The 17,369-nt window shown below is 53.3% G+C and overlaps 1 protein-coding gene across 1 annotated transcript in view; it reads right to left on the bottom strand.

The window, feature by feature from the left end:
- The window catches only part of LOC115125788 (microfibrillar-associated protein 5-like), a 32,308-nt gene extending 15,298 nt beyond the window's left edge, over positions 1-17,010 (bottom strand). Inside the window, exons 1-4 of the mRNA XM_065007389.1 lie at positions 16,902-17,010; positions 15,498-15,566; positions 15,352-15,384; positions 15,149-15,217 (exon numbers count right to left, since the gene is read on the bottom strand). Coding sequence (XP_064863461.1) covers positions 15,149-15,217; positions 15,352-15,384; positions 15,498-15,540 — 145 coding nt within the window. The 5' untranslated portion in view covers positions 15,541-15,566; positions 16,902-17,010. The remainder of the gene's footprint in view (positions 1-15,148; positions 15,218-15,351; positions 15,385-15,497; positions 15,567-16,901) is intronic.
- Between the last annotated feature and the right edge of the window lie 359 nt (positions 17,011-17,369).

Here is a 17,369-nt window from a genome sequence, read left to right as displayed (position 1 = left end):
GTAGGGTAGAGACAGACACCTCACTCACCATCAGACAGACACCTCACTCACCAGACGGTAGGATAGAGACAGACACCTCACTCACAAGGCAGTAGGGTAGAGACAGACACCTCACTCACCAGACGGTAGGATAGAGACAGACACCTCACTCACCAGACGGTAGGGTAGAGACAGACACCTCACTCACCAGACGGTAGGATAGAGACAGACACCTCACTCACCAGGTGGTAGGGTAGAGACAGACACCTCACTCACCAGGCGGTAGGGTGGAGACACACACCTCACTCACCAGGTGGTATTGTAGAGACAGACACCTCACTCACCACGTGGTAGGATAGAGACAGACACCTCACTCACCAGGTGGTAGGGTAAGAGACAGACACCTCACTCACCAGGCGGTAGGGTAGAGACAGACACCTCACTCACCAGACGGTAGGGTAGAGACAGACACCTCACTCACCAGACGGTAGGATAGAGACAGACACCTCACTCACCAGGTGGTAGGGTAGAGACAGACACCTCACTCATCAGGCGGTAGGGTAGAGACAGACACCTCACTCACCAGACGGTAGGATAGAGACAGACACCTCACTCACCAGACGGTAGGATAGAGACAGACACCTCACTCACAAGGCGGTAGGGTAGAGACAGACACCTCACTCACCAGACGGTAGGATAGAGACAGACACCTCACTCACCAGACGGTAGGATAGAGACAGACACCTCACTCACAAGGCGGTAGGGTAGAGACAGACACCTCACTCACCAGGCGGTAGGGTAGAGACAGACACCTCACTCACCAGGCGGTAGGATAGAGACAGACACCTCACTCACCAGACGGTAGGATAGAGACAGACACCTCACTCACCAGACGGTAGGGTAGAGACAGACACCTCACTCACCAGACGGTAGGATAGAGACAGACACCTCACTCACCAGGTGGTAGGGTAGAGACAGACACCTCACTCACCAGGCGGTAGGGTGGAGACACACACCTCACTCACCAGGTGGTATTGTAGAGACAGACACCTCACTCACCACGTGGTAGGATAGAGACAGACACCTCACTCACCAGGTGGTAGGGTAAGAGACAGACACCTCACTCACCAGGCGGTAGGGTAGAAACAGACACCTCACTCACCAGACGGTAGGGTAGAGACAGACACCTCACTCACCAGACGGTAGGATAGAGACAGACACCTCACTCACCAGGTGGTAGGGTAGAGACAGACACCTCACTCATCAGGCGGTAGGGTAGAGACAGACACCTCACTCACCAGACGGTAGGATAGAGACAGACACCTCACTCACCAGACGGTAGGATAGAGACAGACACCTCACTCACAAGGCGGTAGGGTAGAGACAGACACCTCACTCACCAGACGGTAGGATAGAGACAGACACCTCACTCACCAGACGGTAGGATAGAGACAGACACCTCACTCACAAGGCGGTAGGGTAGAGACAGACACCTCACTCACCAGGCGGTAGGGTAGAGACAGGCACCTCACTCACCAGGCGGTAGGATAGAGAAAGACACCTCACTCCCCAGGTGGTAGGGTAGAGACAGACACCTCACTCACCAGACGGTAGGATAGAGACAGACACCTCACTCATCAGACGGTAGGATAGAGACAGACACCTCACTCATCAGGTGAAGGGGTAGAGACATACACCTCACTCACCAGGAGGTAGGGTAGAGACAGACACCTCACTCACCAGGTGGTAGGGTAGAGACATACACCTCACTCACCAGGAGGTAGGGTAGAGACAGACACCTCACTCACCAGGTGGTAGGGTAGAGACAGACACCTCACTCATCAGGTGATAGGGTAGAGACATACACCTCACTCACCAGGAGGTAGGGTAGAGACAGACACCTCACTCACCAGGTGGTAGGGTAGAGACAGACACCTCACTCATCAGGTGATAGGGTAGAGACGTACACCTCACTCACCAGGCGGTAGGGTAGAGACAGACACCTCACTCACCAGACGGTAGGATAGAGACAGACACCTCACTCACCAGACGGTAGGATAGAGACAGACACCTCACTCACCAGACGGTAGGGTAGAGACAGACACCTCACTCACCAGACGGTAGGATAGAGACAGACACCTCACTCACCAGGTGGTAGGGTAGAGACAGACACCTCACTCACCAGACTATAGGGTAGAGACAGACACCTCACTCACCAGGCGGTAGGGTAGAGAAAGACACCTCACTCACAAGGCGGTAGGGTAGAGACAGACACCTCACTCACCAGGCGGTAGGGTAGAGACAGGCACCTCACTCACCAGGCGGTAGGATAGAGACAGACACCTCACTCACCAGGTGGTAGGGTAGAGACAGACACCTCACTCACCAGACGGTAGGATAGAGACAGACACCTCACTCATCAGGTGAAGGGGTAGAGACATACACCTCACTCACCAGGAGGTAGGGTAGAGACAGACACCTCACTCACCTAGAGACATACACCTCACTCACCAGGAGGTAGGGTAGAGACAGACACCTCACTCACCAGGTGGTAGGGTAGAGACAGACACCTCACTCATCAGGTGATAGGGTAGAGACATACACCTCACTCACCAGGAGGTAGGGTAGAGACAGACACCTCACTCACCAGGTGGTAGGGTAGAGACAGACACCTCACTCACCAGACGGTAGGATAGAGACAGACACCTCACTCACCAGACGGTAGGATAGAGACAGACACCTCACTCACCAGACGGTAGGGTAGAGACAGACACCTCACTCACCAGACGGTAGGATAGAGACAGAGACCTCACTCACCAGGTGGTAGGGTAGAGACAGACACCTCACTCACCAGACTATAGGGTAGAGACAGACACCTCACTCATCAGGTGATAGGGTAGAGACATACACCTCACTCACCAGGAGGTAGGGTAGAGACAGACACCTCACTCACCAGGTGGTAGGGTAGAGACAGACACCTCACTCACCAGACGGTAGGATAGAGACAGACACCTCACTCACCAGACGGTAGGATAGAGACAGACACCTCACTCACCAGACGGTAGGGTAGAGACAGACACCTCACTCACCAGACGGTAGGATAGAGACAGAGACCTCACTCACCAGGTGGTAGGGTAGAGACAGACACCTCACTCACCAGACGGTAGGGTAGAGACAGACACCTCACTCACCAGGCGGTAGGGTAGAGACAGACACCTCACTCACTCCCCAGGTGAAGGGGTAGAGACATACACCTCACTCACCAGGAGGTAGGGTAGAGACAGACACCTCACTCACCAGGTGGTAGGGTAGAGACATACACCTCACTCACCAGGAGGTAGGGTAGAGACAGACACCTCACTCACCAGGTGGTAGGGTAGAGACAGACACCTCACTCATCAGGTGATAGGGTAGAGACATACACCTCACTCACCAGGAGGTAGGGTAGAGACAGACACCTCACTCACCAGGTGGTAGGGTAGAGACAGACACCTCACTCATCAGGTGATAGGGAGAGACACCTCACTCACCAGGCGGTAGGGTAGAGACAGACACCTCACTCACCAGACGGTAGGATAGAGACAGACACCTCACTCACCAGACGGTAGGATAGAGACAGACACCTCACTCACCAGACGGTAGGGTAGAGACAGACACCTCACTCACCAGACGGTAGGATAGAGACAGACACCTCACTCACCAGGTGGTAGGGTAGAGACAGACACCTCACTCACCAGACTATAGGGTAGAGACAGACACCTCACTCACCAGGCGGTAGGGTAGAGAAAGACACCTCACTCACAAGGCGGTAGGGTAGAGACAGACACCTCACTCACCAGGCGGTAGGGTAGAGACAGGCACCTCACTCACCAGGTGGTAGGGTAGAGACAGACACCTCACTCACCAGACGGTAGGATAGAGACAGACACCTCACTCATCAGGTGAAGGGGTAGAGACATACACCTCACTCACCAGGAGGTAGGGTAGAGACAGACACCTCACTCACCAGGTGGTAGGGTAGAGACATACACCTCACTCACCAGGAGGTAGGGTAGAGACAGACACCTCACTCACCAGGTGGTAGGGTAGAGACAGACACCTCACTCATCAGGTGATAGGGTAGAGACATACACCTCACTCACCAGGAGAGACAGACACCTCACTCACCAGGTAGGGTAGAGACAGACACCTCACTCACCAGACGGTAGGATAGAGACAGACACCTCACTCACCAGACGGTAGGATAGAGACAGACACCTCACTCACCAGACTATAGGGTAGAGACAGACACCTCACTCACCAGACGGTAGGGTAGAGACAGACACCTCACTCACCAGGCGGTAGGGTAGAGACAGGCACCTCACTCACCAGGCGGTAGGATAGAGAAAGACACCTCACTCCCCAGGTGGTAGGGCAGAGACAGACACCTCACTCACCAGACGGTAGGATAGAGACAGACACCTCACTCACCAGGTGGTAGGGTAGAGACAGACACCTCACTCACCAGACGGTAGGATAGAGACAGACACCTCACTCACAAGGCGGTAGGGTAGAGACAGACACCTCACTCACCAGGCGGTAGGGTAGAGACAGACACCTCACTCACAAGGCAGTAGGGTAGAGACAGACACCTCACTCACCAGGTGGTAGGGTAGAGACAGACACCTCACTCATCAGGTGATAGGGTAGAGACATACACCTCACTCACCAGGAGGTAGGATAGAGACAGACACCTCACTCACCAGACGGTAGGATAGAGACAGACACCTCACTCACCAGGTGGTAGGGTAGAGACAGACACCTCACTCACCAGGCGGTAGGGTAGAGACAGACACCTCACTCACCAGACGGTAGGATAGAGACAGACACCTCACTCACCAGACGGTAGGATAGAGACAGACACCTCACTCACAAGGCGGTAGGGTAGAGACAGACACCTCACTCACCAGACGGTAGGATAGAGACAGACACCTCACTCACCAGACGGTAGGATAGAGACAGACACCTCACTCACAAGGCGGTAGGGTAGAGACAGACACCTCACTCACCAGGCGGTAGGGTAGAGACAGACACCTCACTCACCAGGTGGTAGGGTAGAGACAGACACCTCACTCTCCAGGCGGTAGGATAGAGACAGACCCCTCACTCACCAGGCGGTAGGATAGAGACAGACACCTCACTCACCAGGCGGTAGGGTGGAGACACACACCTCACTCACCAGGTGGTAGGATAGAGACAGACACCTCACTCACCACGTGGTAGGATAGAGACAGACACCTCACTCACCAGACGGTAGGGTAGAGACAGACACCTCTCTCACCAGGCGGTAGGGTAGAGACAGGCACCTCACTCACCAGGCGGTAGGATAGAGAAAGACACCTCACTCCCCAGGCGGTAGGGTAGAGACAGACACCTCACTCACCAGACGGTAGGATAGAGACAGACACCTCACTCACCAGGTGGTAGGGTAGAGACAGACACCTCACTCACCAGACGGTAGGATAGAGACAGACACCTCACTCACAAGGCGGTAGGGTAGAGACAGACACCTCACTCACCAGGCGGTAGGTTAGAGACAGACACCTCACTCACCAGGCGGTAGGGTAGAGACAGACACCTCACTCACCAGACGGTAGGATAGAGACAGACACCTCACTCACCAGACGGTAGGATAGAGACAGACACCTCACTCGCCAGGGTAGAGACAGACACCTCACTCACCAGACCAGAGACAGACACCTCACTCACCAGGTGGTAGGGTAGAGACAGACACCTCACTCACCAGGCGGTAGGGTGGAGACACACACCTCACTCACCAGGTGGTATTGTAGAGACAAACACCTCACTCACCACGTGGTAGGATAGAGACAGACACCTCACTCACCAGGTGGTAGGGTAAGAGACAGACACCTCACTCACCAGGCGGTAGGGTAGAGACAGACACCTCACTCACCAGACGGTAGGATAGAGACAGACACCTCACTCACCAGACGGTAGGATAGAGACAGACACCTCACTCACCAGGTGGTAGGGTAGAGACAGACACCTCACTCACCAGGCGGTAGGGTAGAGACAGACACCTCACTCACCAGACGGTAGGATAGAGACAGACACCTCACTCACCAGACGGTAGGATAGAGACAGACACCTCACTCACAAGGCAGTAGGGTAGAGACAGACACCTCACTCACCAGACGGTAGGATAGAGACAGACACCTCAATCACCAGACGGTAGGATAGAGACAGACACCTCACTCACAAGGCGGTAGGGTAGAGACAGACACCTCACTCATCAGGTGGTAGGGTAGAGACAGACACCTCACTCACCAGACGGTAGGGTAGAGACAGACACCTCACTCACCAGGCGGTAGGGTAGAGACAGGCACCTCACTCACCAGGCGGTAGGATAGAGAAAGACACCTCACTCCCCAGGTGGTAGGGTAGAGACAGACACCTCACTCACCAGACGGTAGGGTAGAGACAGACACCTCACTCACCAGACGGTAGGGTAGAGACAGACACCTCACTCACCAGACGGTAGGATAGAGACAGACACCTCACTCACCAGACGGTAGGATAGAGACAGACACCTCACTCACAAGGCGGTAGGGTAGAGACAGACACCTCACTCACCAGGCGACAGGGTAGAGACAGACACCTCACTCACCAGGTGGTAGGGTAGAGATACACACCTCACTCACCAGGTGGTAGGATAGAGACAGACACCTCACTCACCACGTGGTAGGATAGAGACAGACACCTCACTCACCAGGTGGTAGGGTAGAGACAGACACCTCACTCACCAGACGGTAGGATAGAGACAGACACCTCACTCACCAGACGGTAGGATAGAGACAGACACCTCACTCGCCAGACGGTAGGGTAGAGACAGACACCTCACTCACCAGACGGTAGGATAGAGACAGACACCTCACTCACCAGGTGGTAGGGTAGAGACAGACACCTCACTCACCAGGCGGTAGGGTGGAGACACACACCTCACTCACCAGGTGGTATTGTAGAGACAAACACCTCACTCACCACGTGGTAGGATAGAGACAGACACCTCACTCACCAGGTGGTAGGGTAAGAGACAGACACCTCACTCACCAGGCGGTAGGGTAGAGACAGACACCTCACTCACCAGACGGTAGGATAGAGACAGACACCTCACTCACCAGACGGTAGGATAGAGACAGACACCTCACTCACCAGGTGGTAGGGTAGAGACAGACACCTCACTCACCAGGCGGTAGGGTAGAGACAGACACCTCACTCACCAGACGGTAGGATAGAGACAGACACCTCACTCACCAGACGGTAGGATAGAGACAGACACCTCACTCACAAGGCAGTAGGGTAGAGACAGACACCTCACTCACCAGACGGTAGGATAGAGACAGACACCTCAATCACCAGACGGTAGGATAGAGACAGACACCTCACTCACAAGGCGGTAGGGTAGAGACAGACACCTCACTCATCAGGTGGTAGGGTAGAGACAGACACCTCACTCACCAGACGGTAGGGTAGAGACAGACACCTCACTCACCAGGCGGTAGGGTAGAGACAGGCACCTCACTCACCAGGCGGTAGGATAGAGAAAGACACCTCACTCCCCAGGTGGTAGGGTAGAGACAGACACCTCACTCACCAGACGGTAGGGTAGAGACAGACACCTCACTCACCAGACGGTAGGGTAGAGACAGACACCTCACTCACCAGACGGTAGGATAGAGACAGACACCTCACTCACCAGACGGTAGGATAGAGACAGACACCTCACTCACAAGGCGGTAGGGTAGAGACAGACACCTCACTCACCAGGCGACAGGGTAGAGACAGACACCTCACTCACCAGGTGGTAGGGTAGAGATACACACCTCACTCACCAGGTGGTAGGATAGAGACAGACACCTCACTCACCACGTGGTAGGATAGAGACAGACACCTCACTCACCAGGTGGTAGGGTAAGAGACAGACACCTCACTCACCAGGCGGTAGGGTAGAGACAGACACCTCACTCACCAGACGGTAGGATAGAGACAGACACCACACTCACCAGACGGTAGGATAGAGACAGACACCTCACTCACAAGGCGGTAGGGTAGAGACAGACACCTCACTCACCAGGCGGTAGGGTAGAGACAGACACCTCACTCACAAGGCGGTAGGGTAGAGACAGACACCTCACTCACAAGGCGGTAGGGTAGAGACAGACACCTCACTCACAAGGCGGTAGGGTAGAGACAGACACCCCACTCACCAGGCGGTAGGGTAGAGACAGACACCTCACTCATCAGGAGGTAGGGTAGAGACAGACACCTCACTCACCAGACTGTAGGGTAGAGACAGACACCTCACTCACCAGACGGTAGGATAGAGACAGACACCTCACTCACCAGACGGTAGGATAGAGACAGACACCTCACTCACCAGACGGTAGGATAGAGACAGACACCTCACTCACCAGACGGTAGGATAGAGACAGACACCTCACTCACAAGGCGGTAGGGTAGAGACAGACACCTCACTCACCAGGCGGTAGGGTAGAGACAGACACCTCACCCACAAGGCGGTAGGGTAGAGACAGACACCTCACTCACAAGGCGGTAGGGTAGAGACAGACACCTCACTCACAAGGCGGTAGGGTAGAGACAGACACCTCACTCATCAGGTGGTAGGGTAGAGACAGACACCTAACTCACCAGACTGTAGGGTAGAGACAGACACCTCACTCACCAGACGGTAGGATAGAGACAGACACCTCACTCACCAGACGGTAGGATAGAGACAGACACCTCACTCACAAGGCGGTAGGGTAGAGACAGACACCTCACTCACAGGCGGTAGGGTAGAGACACACACCTCACTCTCCAGGTGATAGGGTAGAGACAGACACCTCACTCACCAGGCGGTAGGATAGAGACAGACACCTCACTCACCAGGAGGTAGGGTAGAGACAGACACCTCACTCACCAGGCGACAGGGTAGAGACAGACACCTCACTCACAGGCGGTAGGGTAGAGACAGACACCTCACTCACCAGGCGGTAGGGTAGAGACACACACCTCACTCACCAGGCGGTAGGATAGAGACAGACACCTCACTCACAGGCGGTAGGGTAGAGACAGACACCTCACTCACCAGGTGGTAGGATAGAGACAGACATCTCACTCACCAGGTGGTACGATAGAGACAGACACCTCACTCACCAGGTTGTAGGGTTGAGACAGACACCTCACTCACCAGGCGGTAGGATAGAGACAGACACCTCACTCACCAGGTGGTAGGGTAGAGACAGACACCTCACTCACCAGGTGGTAGGGTAGAGACAGACACCTCACTCACCAGGTGGTAGGATAGAGACAGACACCTCACTCACCAGGCGGTAGGATAGAGACAGACACCTCACTCACCAGGCGGTAGGGTAGAGACAGACACCTCACTCACCAGGCGGTAGGGTAGAGACAGACACCTCACTCACCAGGTGGTAGGATAGAGACAGACACCTCACTCACCAGGTTGTAGGGTTGAGACAGACACCTCACTCACCAGGCGGTAGGATAGAGACAGACACCTCACTCACCAGGCGGTAGGGTAGAGACAGACACCTCACTCACCAGGCGGTAGGGTAGAGACAGACACCTCACTCACCAGGTGGTAGGATAGAGACAGACACCTCACTCACCAGGTTGTAGGGTTGAGACAGACACCTCACTCACCAGGCGGTAGGATAGAGACAGACACCTCACTCACCAGGCGGTAGGGTAGAGACAGACACCTCACTCACAGGCGGTAGGGTAGAGACACACACCTCACTCCCCAGGTGATAGGGTAGAGACAGACACCTCACTCACCAGGCGGTAGGATAGAGACAGACACCTCACTCACCAGGCGGTAGGGTAGAGACAGACACCTCACTCACCAGGCGACAGGGTAGAGACAGACACCTCACTCACAGGCGGTAGGGTAGAGACAGACACCTCACTCACCAGGCGGTAGGGTAGAGACACACACCTCACTCACCAGACGGTAGGATAGAGACAGACACCTCACTCACCAGACGGTAGGATAGAGACAGACACCTCACTCACAAGGCGGTAGGGTAGAGACAGACACCTCACTCACAGGCGGTAGGGTAGGACACACACCTCACTCTCCAGGTGATAGGGTAGAGACAGACTCACCAGGCGGTAGGATAGAGACAGACACCTCACTCACCAGGAGGTAGGGTAGAGACAGACACCTCACTCACCAGGCGACAGGGTAGAGACAGACACCTCACTCACAGGCGGTAGGGTAGAGACAGACACCTCACTCACCAGGCGGTAGGGTAGAGACACACACCTCACTCACCAGGCGGTAGGATAGAGACAGACACCTCACTCACAGGCGGTAGGGTAGAGACAGACACCTCACTCACCAGGTGGTAGGATAGAGACAGACATCTCACTCACCAGGTGGTACGATAGAGACAGACACCTCACTCACCAGGTTGTAGGGTTGAGACAGACACCTCACTCACCAGGCGGTAGGATAGAGACAGACACCTCACTCACCAGGTGGTAGGGTAGAGACAGACACCTCACTCACCAGGTGGTAGGGTAGAGACAGACACCTCACTCACCAGGTGGTAGGATAGAGACAGACACCTCACTCACCAGGCGGTAGGATAGAGACAGACACCTCACTCACCAGGCGGTAGGGTAGAGACAGACACCTCACTCACCAGGCGGTAGGGTAGAGACAGACACCTCACTCACCAGGTGGTAGGATAGAGACAGACACCTCACTCACCAGGTTGTAGGGTTGAGACAGACACCTCACTCACCAGGCGGTAGGATAGAGACAGACACCTCACTCACCAGGCGGTAGGGTAGAGACAGACACCTCACTCACCAGGCGGTAGGGTAGAGACAGACACCTCACTCACCAGGTGGTAGGATAGAGACAGACACCTCACTCACCAGGTTGTAGGGTTGAGACAGACACCTCACTCACCAGGCGGTAGGATAGAGACAGACACCTCACTCACCAGGCGGTAGGGTAGAGACAGACACCTCACTCACAGGCGGTAGGGTAGAGACACACACCTCACTCCCCAGGTGATAGGGTAGAGACAGACACCTCACTCACCAGGCGGTAGGATAGAGACAGACACCTCACTCACCAGGCGGTAGGGTAGAGACAGACACCTCACTCACCAGGCGACAGGGTAGAGACAGACACCTCACTCACAGGCGGTAGGGTAGAGACAGACACCTCACTCACCAGGCGGTAGGGTAGAGACACACACCTCACTCACCAGGCGGTAGGATAGAGACAGACACCTCACTCACAGGCGGTAGGGTAGAGACAGACACCTCACTCACCAGGTGGTAGGATAGAGACAGACATCTCACTCACCAGGTGGGATAGAGACAGACACCTCACTCACCAGGTTGTAGGGTTGAGACAGACACCTCACTCACCAGGCGGTAGGATAGAGACAGACACCTCACTCACCAGGTGGTAGGGTAGAGACAGACACCTCACTCACCAGGTGGTAGGGTAGAGACAGACACCTCACTCACCAGGTGGTAGGATAGAGACAGACACCTCACTCACCAGGCGGTAGGATAGAGACAGACACCTCACTCACCAGGCGGTAGGGTAGAGACAGACACCTCACTCACCAGGTGGTAGGATAGAGACAGACACCTCACTCACCAGGTTGTAGGGTTGAGACAGACACCTCACTCACCAGGCGGTAGGATAGAGACAGACACCTCACTCACCAGGCGGTAGGGTAGAGACAGACACCTCACTCACCAGGCGGTAGGGTAGAGACAGACACCTCACTCACCAGGTGGTAGGATAGAGACAGACACCTCACTCACCAGGTTGTAGGGTTGAGACAGACACCTCACTCACCAGGCGGTAGGATAGAGACAGACACCTCACTCACCAGGCGGTAGGGTAGAGACAGACACCTCACTCACAGGCGGTAGGGTAGAGACACACACCTCACTCCCCAGGTGATAGGGTAGAGACAGACACCTCACTCACCAGGCGGTAGGATAGAGACAGACACCTCACTCACCAGGCGGTAGGGTAGAGACAGACACCTCACTCACCAGGCGACAGGGTAGAGACAGACACCTCACTCACAGGCGGTAGGGTAGAGACAGACACCTCACTCACCAGGCGGTAGGTAGAGACACACACCTCACTCACCAGGCGGTAGGATAGAGACAGACACCTCACTCACAGGCGGTAGGGTAGAGACAGACACCTCACTCACCAGGTGGTAGGATAGAGACAGACATCTCACTCACCAGGTGGTACGATAGAGACAGACACCTCACTCACCAGGTTGTAGGGTTGAGACAGACACCTCACTCACCAGGCGGTAGGATAGAGACAGACACCTCACTCACCAGGTGGTAGGGTAGAGACAGACACCTCACTCACCAGGTGGTAGGGTAGAGACAGACACCTCACTCACCAGGTGGTAGGATAGAGACAGACACCTCACTCACCAGGCGGTAGGATAGAGACAGACACCTCACTCACCAGGCGGTAGGGTAGAGACAGACACCTCACTCACAGGCGGTAGGGTAGAGACACACACCTCACTCCCCAGGTGATAGGGTAGAGACAGACACCTCACTCACCAGGCGGTAGGATAGAGACAGACACCTCACTCACCAGGCGGTAGGGTAGAGACAGACACCTCACTCACCAGGCGACAGGGTAGAGACAGACACCTCACTCACAGGCGGTAGGGTAGAGACAGACACCTCACTCACCAGGCGGTAGGGTAGAGACACACACCTCACTCACCAGGCGGTAGGATAGAGACAGACACCTCACTCACAGGCGGTAGGGTAGAGACAGACACCTCACTCACCAGGTGGTAGGATAGAGACAGACATCTCACTCACCAGGTGGTACGATAGAGACAGACACCTCACTCACCAGGTTGTAGGGTTGAGACAGACACCTCACTCACCAGGCGGTAGGATAGAGACAGACACCTCACTCACCAGGTGGTAGGGTAGAGACAGACACCTCACTCACCAGGTGGTAGGGTAGAGACAGACACCTCACTCACCAGGTGGTAGGATAGAGACAGACACCTCACTCACCAGGCGGTAGGATAGAGACAGACACCTCACTCACCAGGCGGTAGGGTAGAGACAGACACCTCACTCACCAGGTGGTAGGATAGAGACAGACACCTCACTCACCAGGTTGTAGGGTTGAGACAGACACCTCACTCACCAGGCGGTAGGATAGAGACAGACACCTCACTCACCAGGCGGTAGGGTAGAGACAGACACCTCACTCACCAGGCGGTAGGGTAGAGACAGACACCTCACTCACCAGGTGGTAGGATAGAGACAGACACCTCACTCACCAGGTTGTAGGGTTGAGACAGACACCTCACTCACCAGGCGGTAGGATAGAGACAGACACCTCACTCACCAGGCGGTAGGGTAGAGACAGACACCTCACTCACAGGCGGTAGGGTAGAGACACACACCTCACTCCCCAGGTGATAGGGTAGAGACAGACACCTCACTCACCAGGCGGTAGGATAGAGACAGACACCTCACTCACCAGGCGGTAGGGTAGAGACAGACACCTCACTCACCAGGCGGTAGGGTAGAGACACACACCTCACTCACCAGGCGGTAGGATAGAGACAGACACCTCACTCACAGGCGGTAGGGTAGAGACAGACACCTCACTCACCAGGTGGTAGGATAGAGACAGACATCTCACTCACCAGGTGGTACGATAGAGACAGACACCTCACTCACCAGGTTGTAGGGTTGAGACAGACACCTCACTCACCAGGCGGTAGGATAGAGACAGACACCTCACTCACCAGGTGGTAGGGTAGAGACAGACACCTCACTCACCAGGTGGTAGGGTAGAGACAGACACCTCACTCACCAGGTGGTAGGATAGAGACAGACACCTCACTCACCAGGCGGTAGGATAGAGACAGACACCTCACTCACCAGGCGGTAGGGTAGAGACAGACACCTCACTCACCAGGCGGTAGGGTAGAGACAGACACCTCACTCACCAGGTGGTAGGATAGAGACAGACACCTCACTCACCAGGTTGTAGGGTTGAGACAGACACCTCACTCACCAGGCGGTAGGATAGAGACAGACACCTCACTCACCAGGCGGTAGGGTAGAGACAGACACCTCACTCACCAGGCGGTAGGGTAGAGACAGACACCTCACCCACAAGGCGGTAGGGTAGAGACAGACACCTCACTCACAAGGCGGTAGGGTAGAGACAGACACCTCACTCACAAGGCGGTAGGGTAGAGACAGACACCTCACTCATCAGGTGGTAGGGTAGAGACAGACACCTCACTCATCAGGTGGTAGGGTAGAGACAGACACCTCACTCACCAGACTGTAGGGTAGAGACAGACACCTCACTCACCAGGCGGTAGGGTAGAGACAGACACCTCACTCACCAGGCGACAGGGTAGAGACAGACACCTCACTCACAGGCGGTAGGGTAGAGACAGACACCTCACTCACCAGGCGGTAGGGTAGAGACACACACCTCACTCACCAGGCGGTAGGATAGAGACAGACACCTCACTCACAGGCGGTAGGGTAGAGACAGACACCTCACTCACCAGGTGGTAGGATAGAGACAGACATCTCACTCACCAGGTGGTAGGGTAGAGACAGACACCTCACTCACCAGGTGGTAGGATAGAGACAGACACCTCACTCACCAGGCGGTAGGATAGAGACAGACACCTCACTCACCAGGCGGTAGGGTAGAGACAGACACCTCACTCACCAGGCGGTAGGGTAGAGACAGACACCTCACTCACCAGGTGGTAGGATAGAGACAGACACCTCACTCACCAGGTTGTAGGGTTGAGACAGACACCTCACTCACCAGGCGGTAGGATAGAGACAGACACCTCACTCACCAGGCGGTAGGGTAGAGACAGACACCTCACTCACCAGGCGGTAGGGTGGAGACAGACACCTCACTCACCAGGTGGCAGGATAGAGACAGACACCTCACTCACAGGCGGTAGGGTAGAGACAGACACCTCACTCATCAGGCGGGAGGGTAGAGACAGACACCTCACTCACCAGGCGGTAGGGTAGAGACAGACACCTCACTCACCAGGCGGTAAGGTAGAGACAGACACCAAAGCCTCCTCTTCATTCCAGTCACCTCTGTGGAGTTCCACCTCTACCAGCAGGGAAACAACACAATCAGCATGGGAACAACCTCCACCCACGGCATGACTCACAGACAGAGACATATCATGTAACTTAAATGTCTGTTTAAATAACGTGTGACCATTGAATAGAGGGCATTATTACCAGCCTGCGGGGCTTGGGCTACAGCTGTGAGGACTGTGGAACAGAAAACCATATGAGGGGAATGTTTTATGGAGTTAAAACAAACAGTGATGGACTCAAACCTAATTGAAGGTGATGATTTGTGTGTTGTGTTTGTCAGGGGTTACCGTGGAAACCGCAGAGGAGCAGGGCGATTGGAAGACTGCCCATCCTTGTAAGAGCTGGATGTTTACGAGCTGAAGGAAACAGGACCCACAAAAGCCCAAGAGGAAAATAGTTTATATGTTTCAATTCACACACAGGAACTCTTCAATATCTCGACTTTACATTTCCTCCTTCTGCTCTGCCCCTGGCCCTACCTCTGCTGTTTCTAATGCAATGTATACTCTTCTCTAAGGCAGTTGTAGGAAATGTGTACCTGATGAAATCCAGGTAAATGAGCTAGATACAGTATATGTGCTGTTGATAGTATCAGTATATGTGTTGTTGGTAGTATCAGTATATGTGCTGTTGATATTATCAGTATATGTGCTGTTGACAGTATCAGTATATGTGCTGTTGATAGTATCAGTATATGTGCTGTTGATAGTATCAGTATATGTGTTGTTGATATTATCAGTATATGTGGGGTTGATATTGTCAGTGTATGTGCTGTTGATAGTATCAGTATATGTGCTGTTGATAGTATCAGTATATGTGCTGTTGATAGTATCAGTATATGTGCTGTTGATATTATCAGTATATGTGGGGTTGGTATTATCAGTGTATGTTCTGTTGATAGTATCAGTATATGTGCTGTTGATAGTATCAGTATATAGAGACAATCACCTCACTCTGTCTCTCTCTCTCTCTCTCTCTCACACACACACACACACACACACACACACACACACACACACACACACACACACACACACACACACACACACACACACACACACACACACACACACACACACACACACACACACACACACACACTCCCTCAGCTCTCTCCCTGCATCATTCCTCTTGTGATGTGTCAGTGTGAGTTTGGAGTCCAAGACATGAGTTCTCACAAAGGAATGTGTTTTTTGTGCCCTATCTGAGCACCCCTCTACTCCTTTCTCATACACACTCTTTTCATACACGTCTCTTTTCACACACGTCTCTTTTCGTAAACCTTATTAAAAATGTTCTAAAGCGTCCGAACAGTTTTGTCACTCGATATGTTTAACACCCCGTTCCTCCTTTACCAGCATCTTACCCAGGCCCTGAATACGTTAAATTGATTTAACTTGCTTTGACTCATTTATACACTCTTGTATGCCAGGGCACATAGCTTTCTAAAATACATTAGTTCTGAATGACATATTGTCATCCATGACCGAAGTTCACAAACAGTATTCTATTAGGATGACTTCATGAAAAGTTAGTTTTTTGCAGTAAAATATAGTTTGGTTTCTCTATGCATCTTTTATATATGTACTTCATGTTATTTATTTTAAACATTCTATATACAGTACTGCAGTGCTACTAATGTCTTTATAGTCTTCAAAATTAAGAAAAGAACACAATGTTTTCATACTCACAACTTTTTCTGTCGTCCAAAAGCGTCCTTTGTTTTGAATATTTTGTCCTCTCTCCTTTCCCCTCCTTCTCTCTCCATCCCCTCCTCCTTCTTCTCCTCCACCCCTTGTCCTCCCCTCTCATTAGAATTCTCTTTCTCTCAGACTTTCCTCTCCTCCAATCTGGTAGAGATTCAGAGAGAAGTGTTCTAGTCCAGAGTTGGTTTCGTATACACCCAAACAACACAAACTCATTATCAAAAATATATATCTGTTAATTTCACACTAACCATCACTAATAGTAAACACATCTATCAGCGCATTGAACTAGGAACTTACCCTTTACAAATACAAACAACTGAAAGAATAATAATCAACACACGATGATAGGTAGAATATTGCATAATAAATATGAACAATAACAATTAGCCCAGTATGCTTTAGAGCAGCTGAAGGAATATGTTGGAATGACTGGTACAGGTCTGGCAGACC

Source organism: Oncorhynchus nerka, linkage group LG3 (assembly GCF_034236695.1).
Source record: "Oncorhynchus nerka isolate Pitt River linkage group LG3, Oner_Uvic_2.0, whole genome shotgun sequence".
Taxonomy (NCBI): domain Eukaryota; kingdom Metazoa; phylum Chordata; class Actinopteri; order Salmoniformes; family Salmonidae; genus Oncorhynchus; species Oncorhynchus nerka.
The sequence above is the reverse complement of the archived record's forward strand: the minus strand, read 5'-3'. Positions and strand labels throughout refer to the sequence as shown.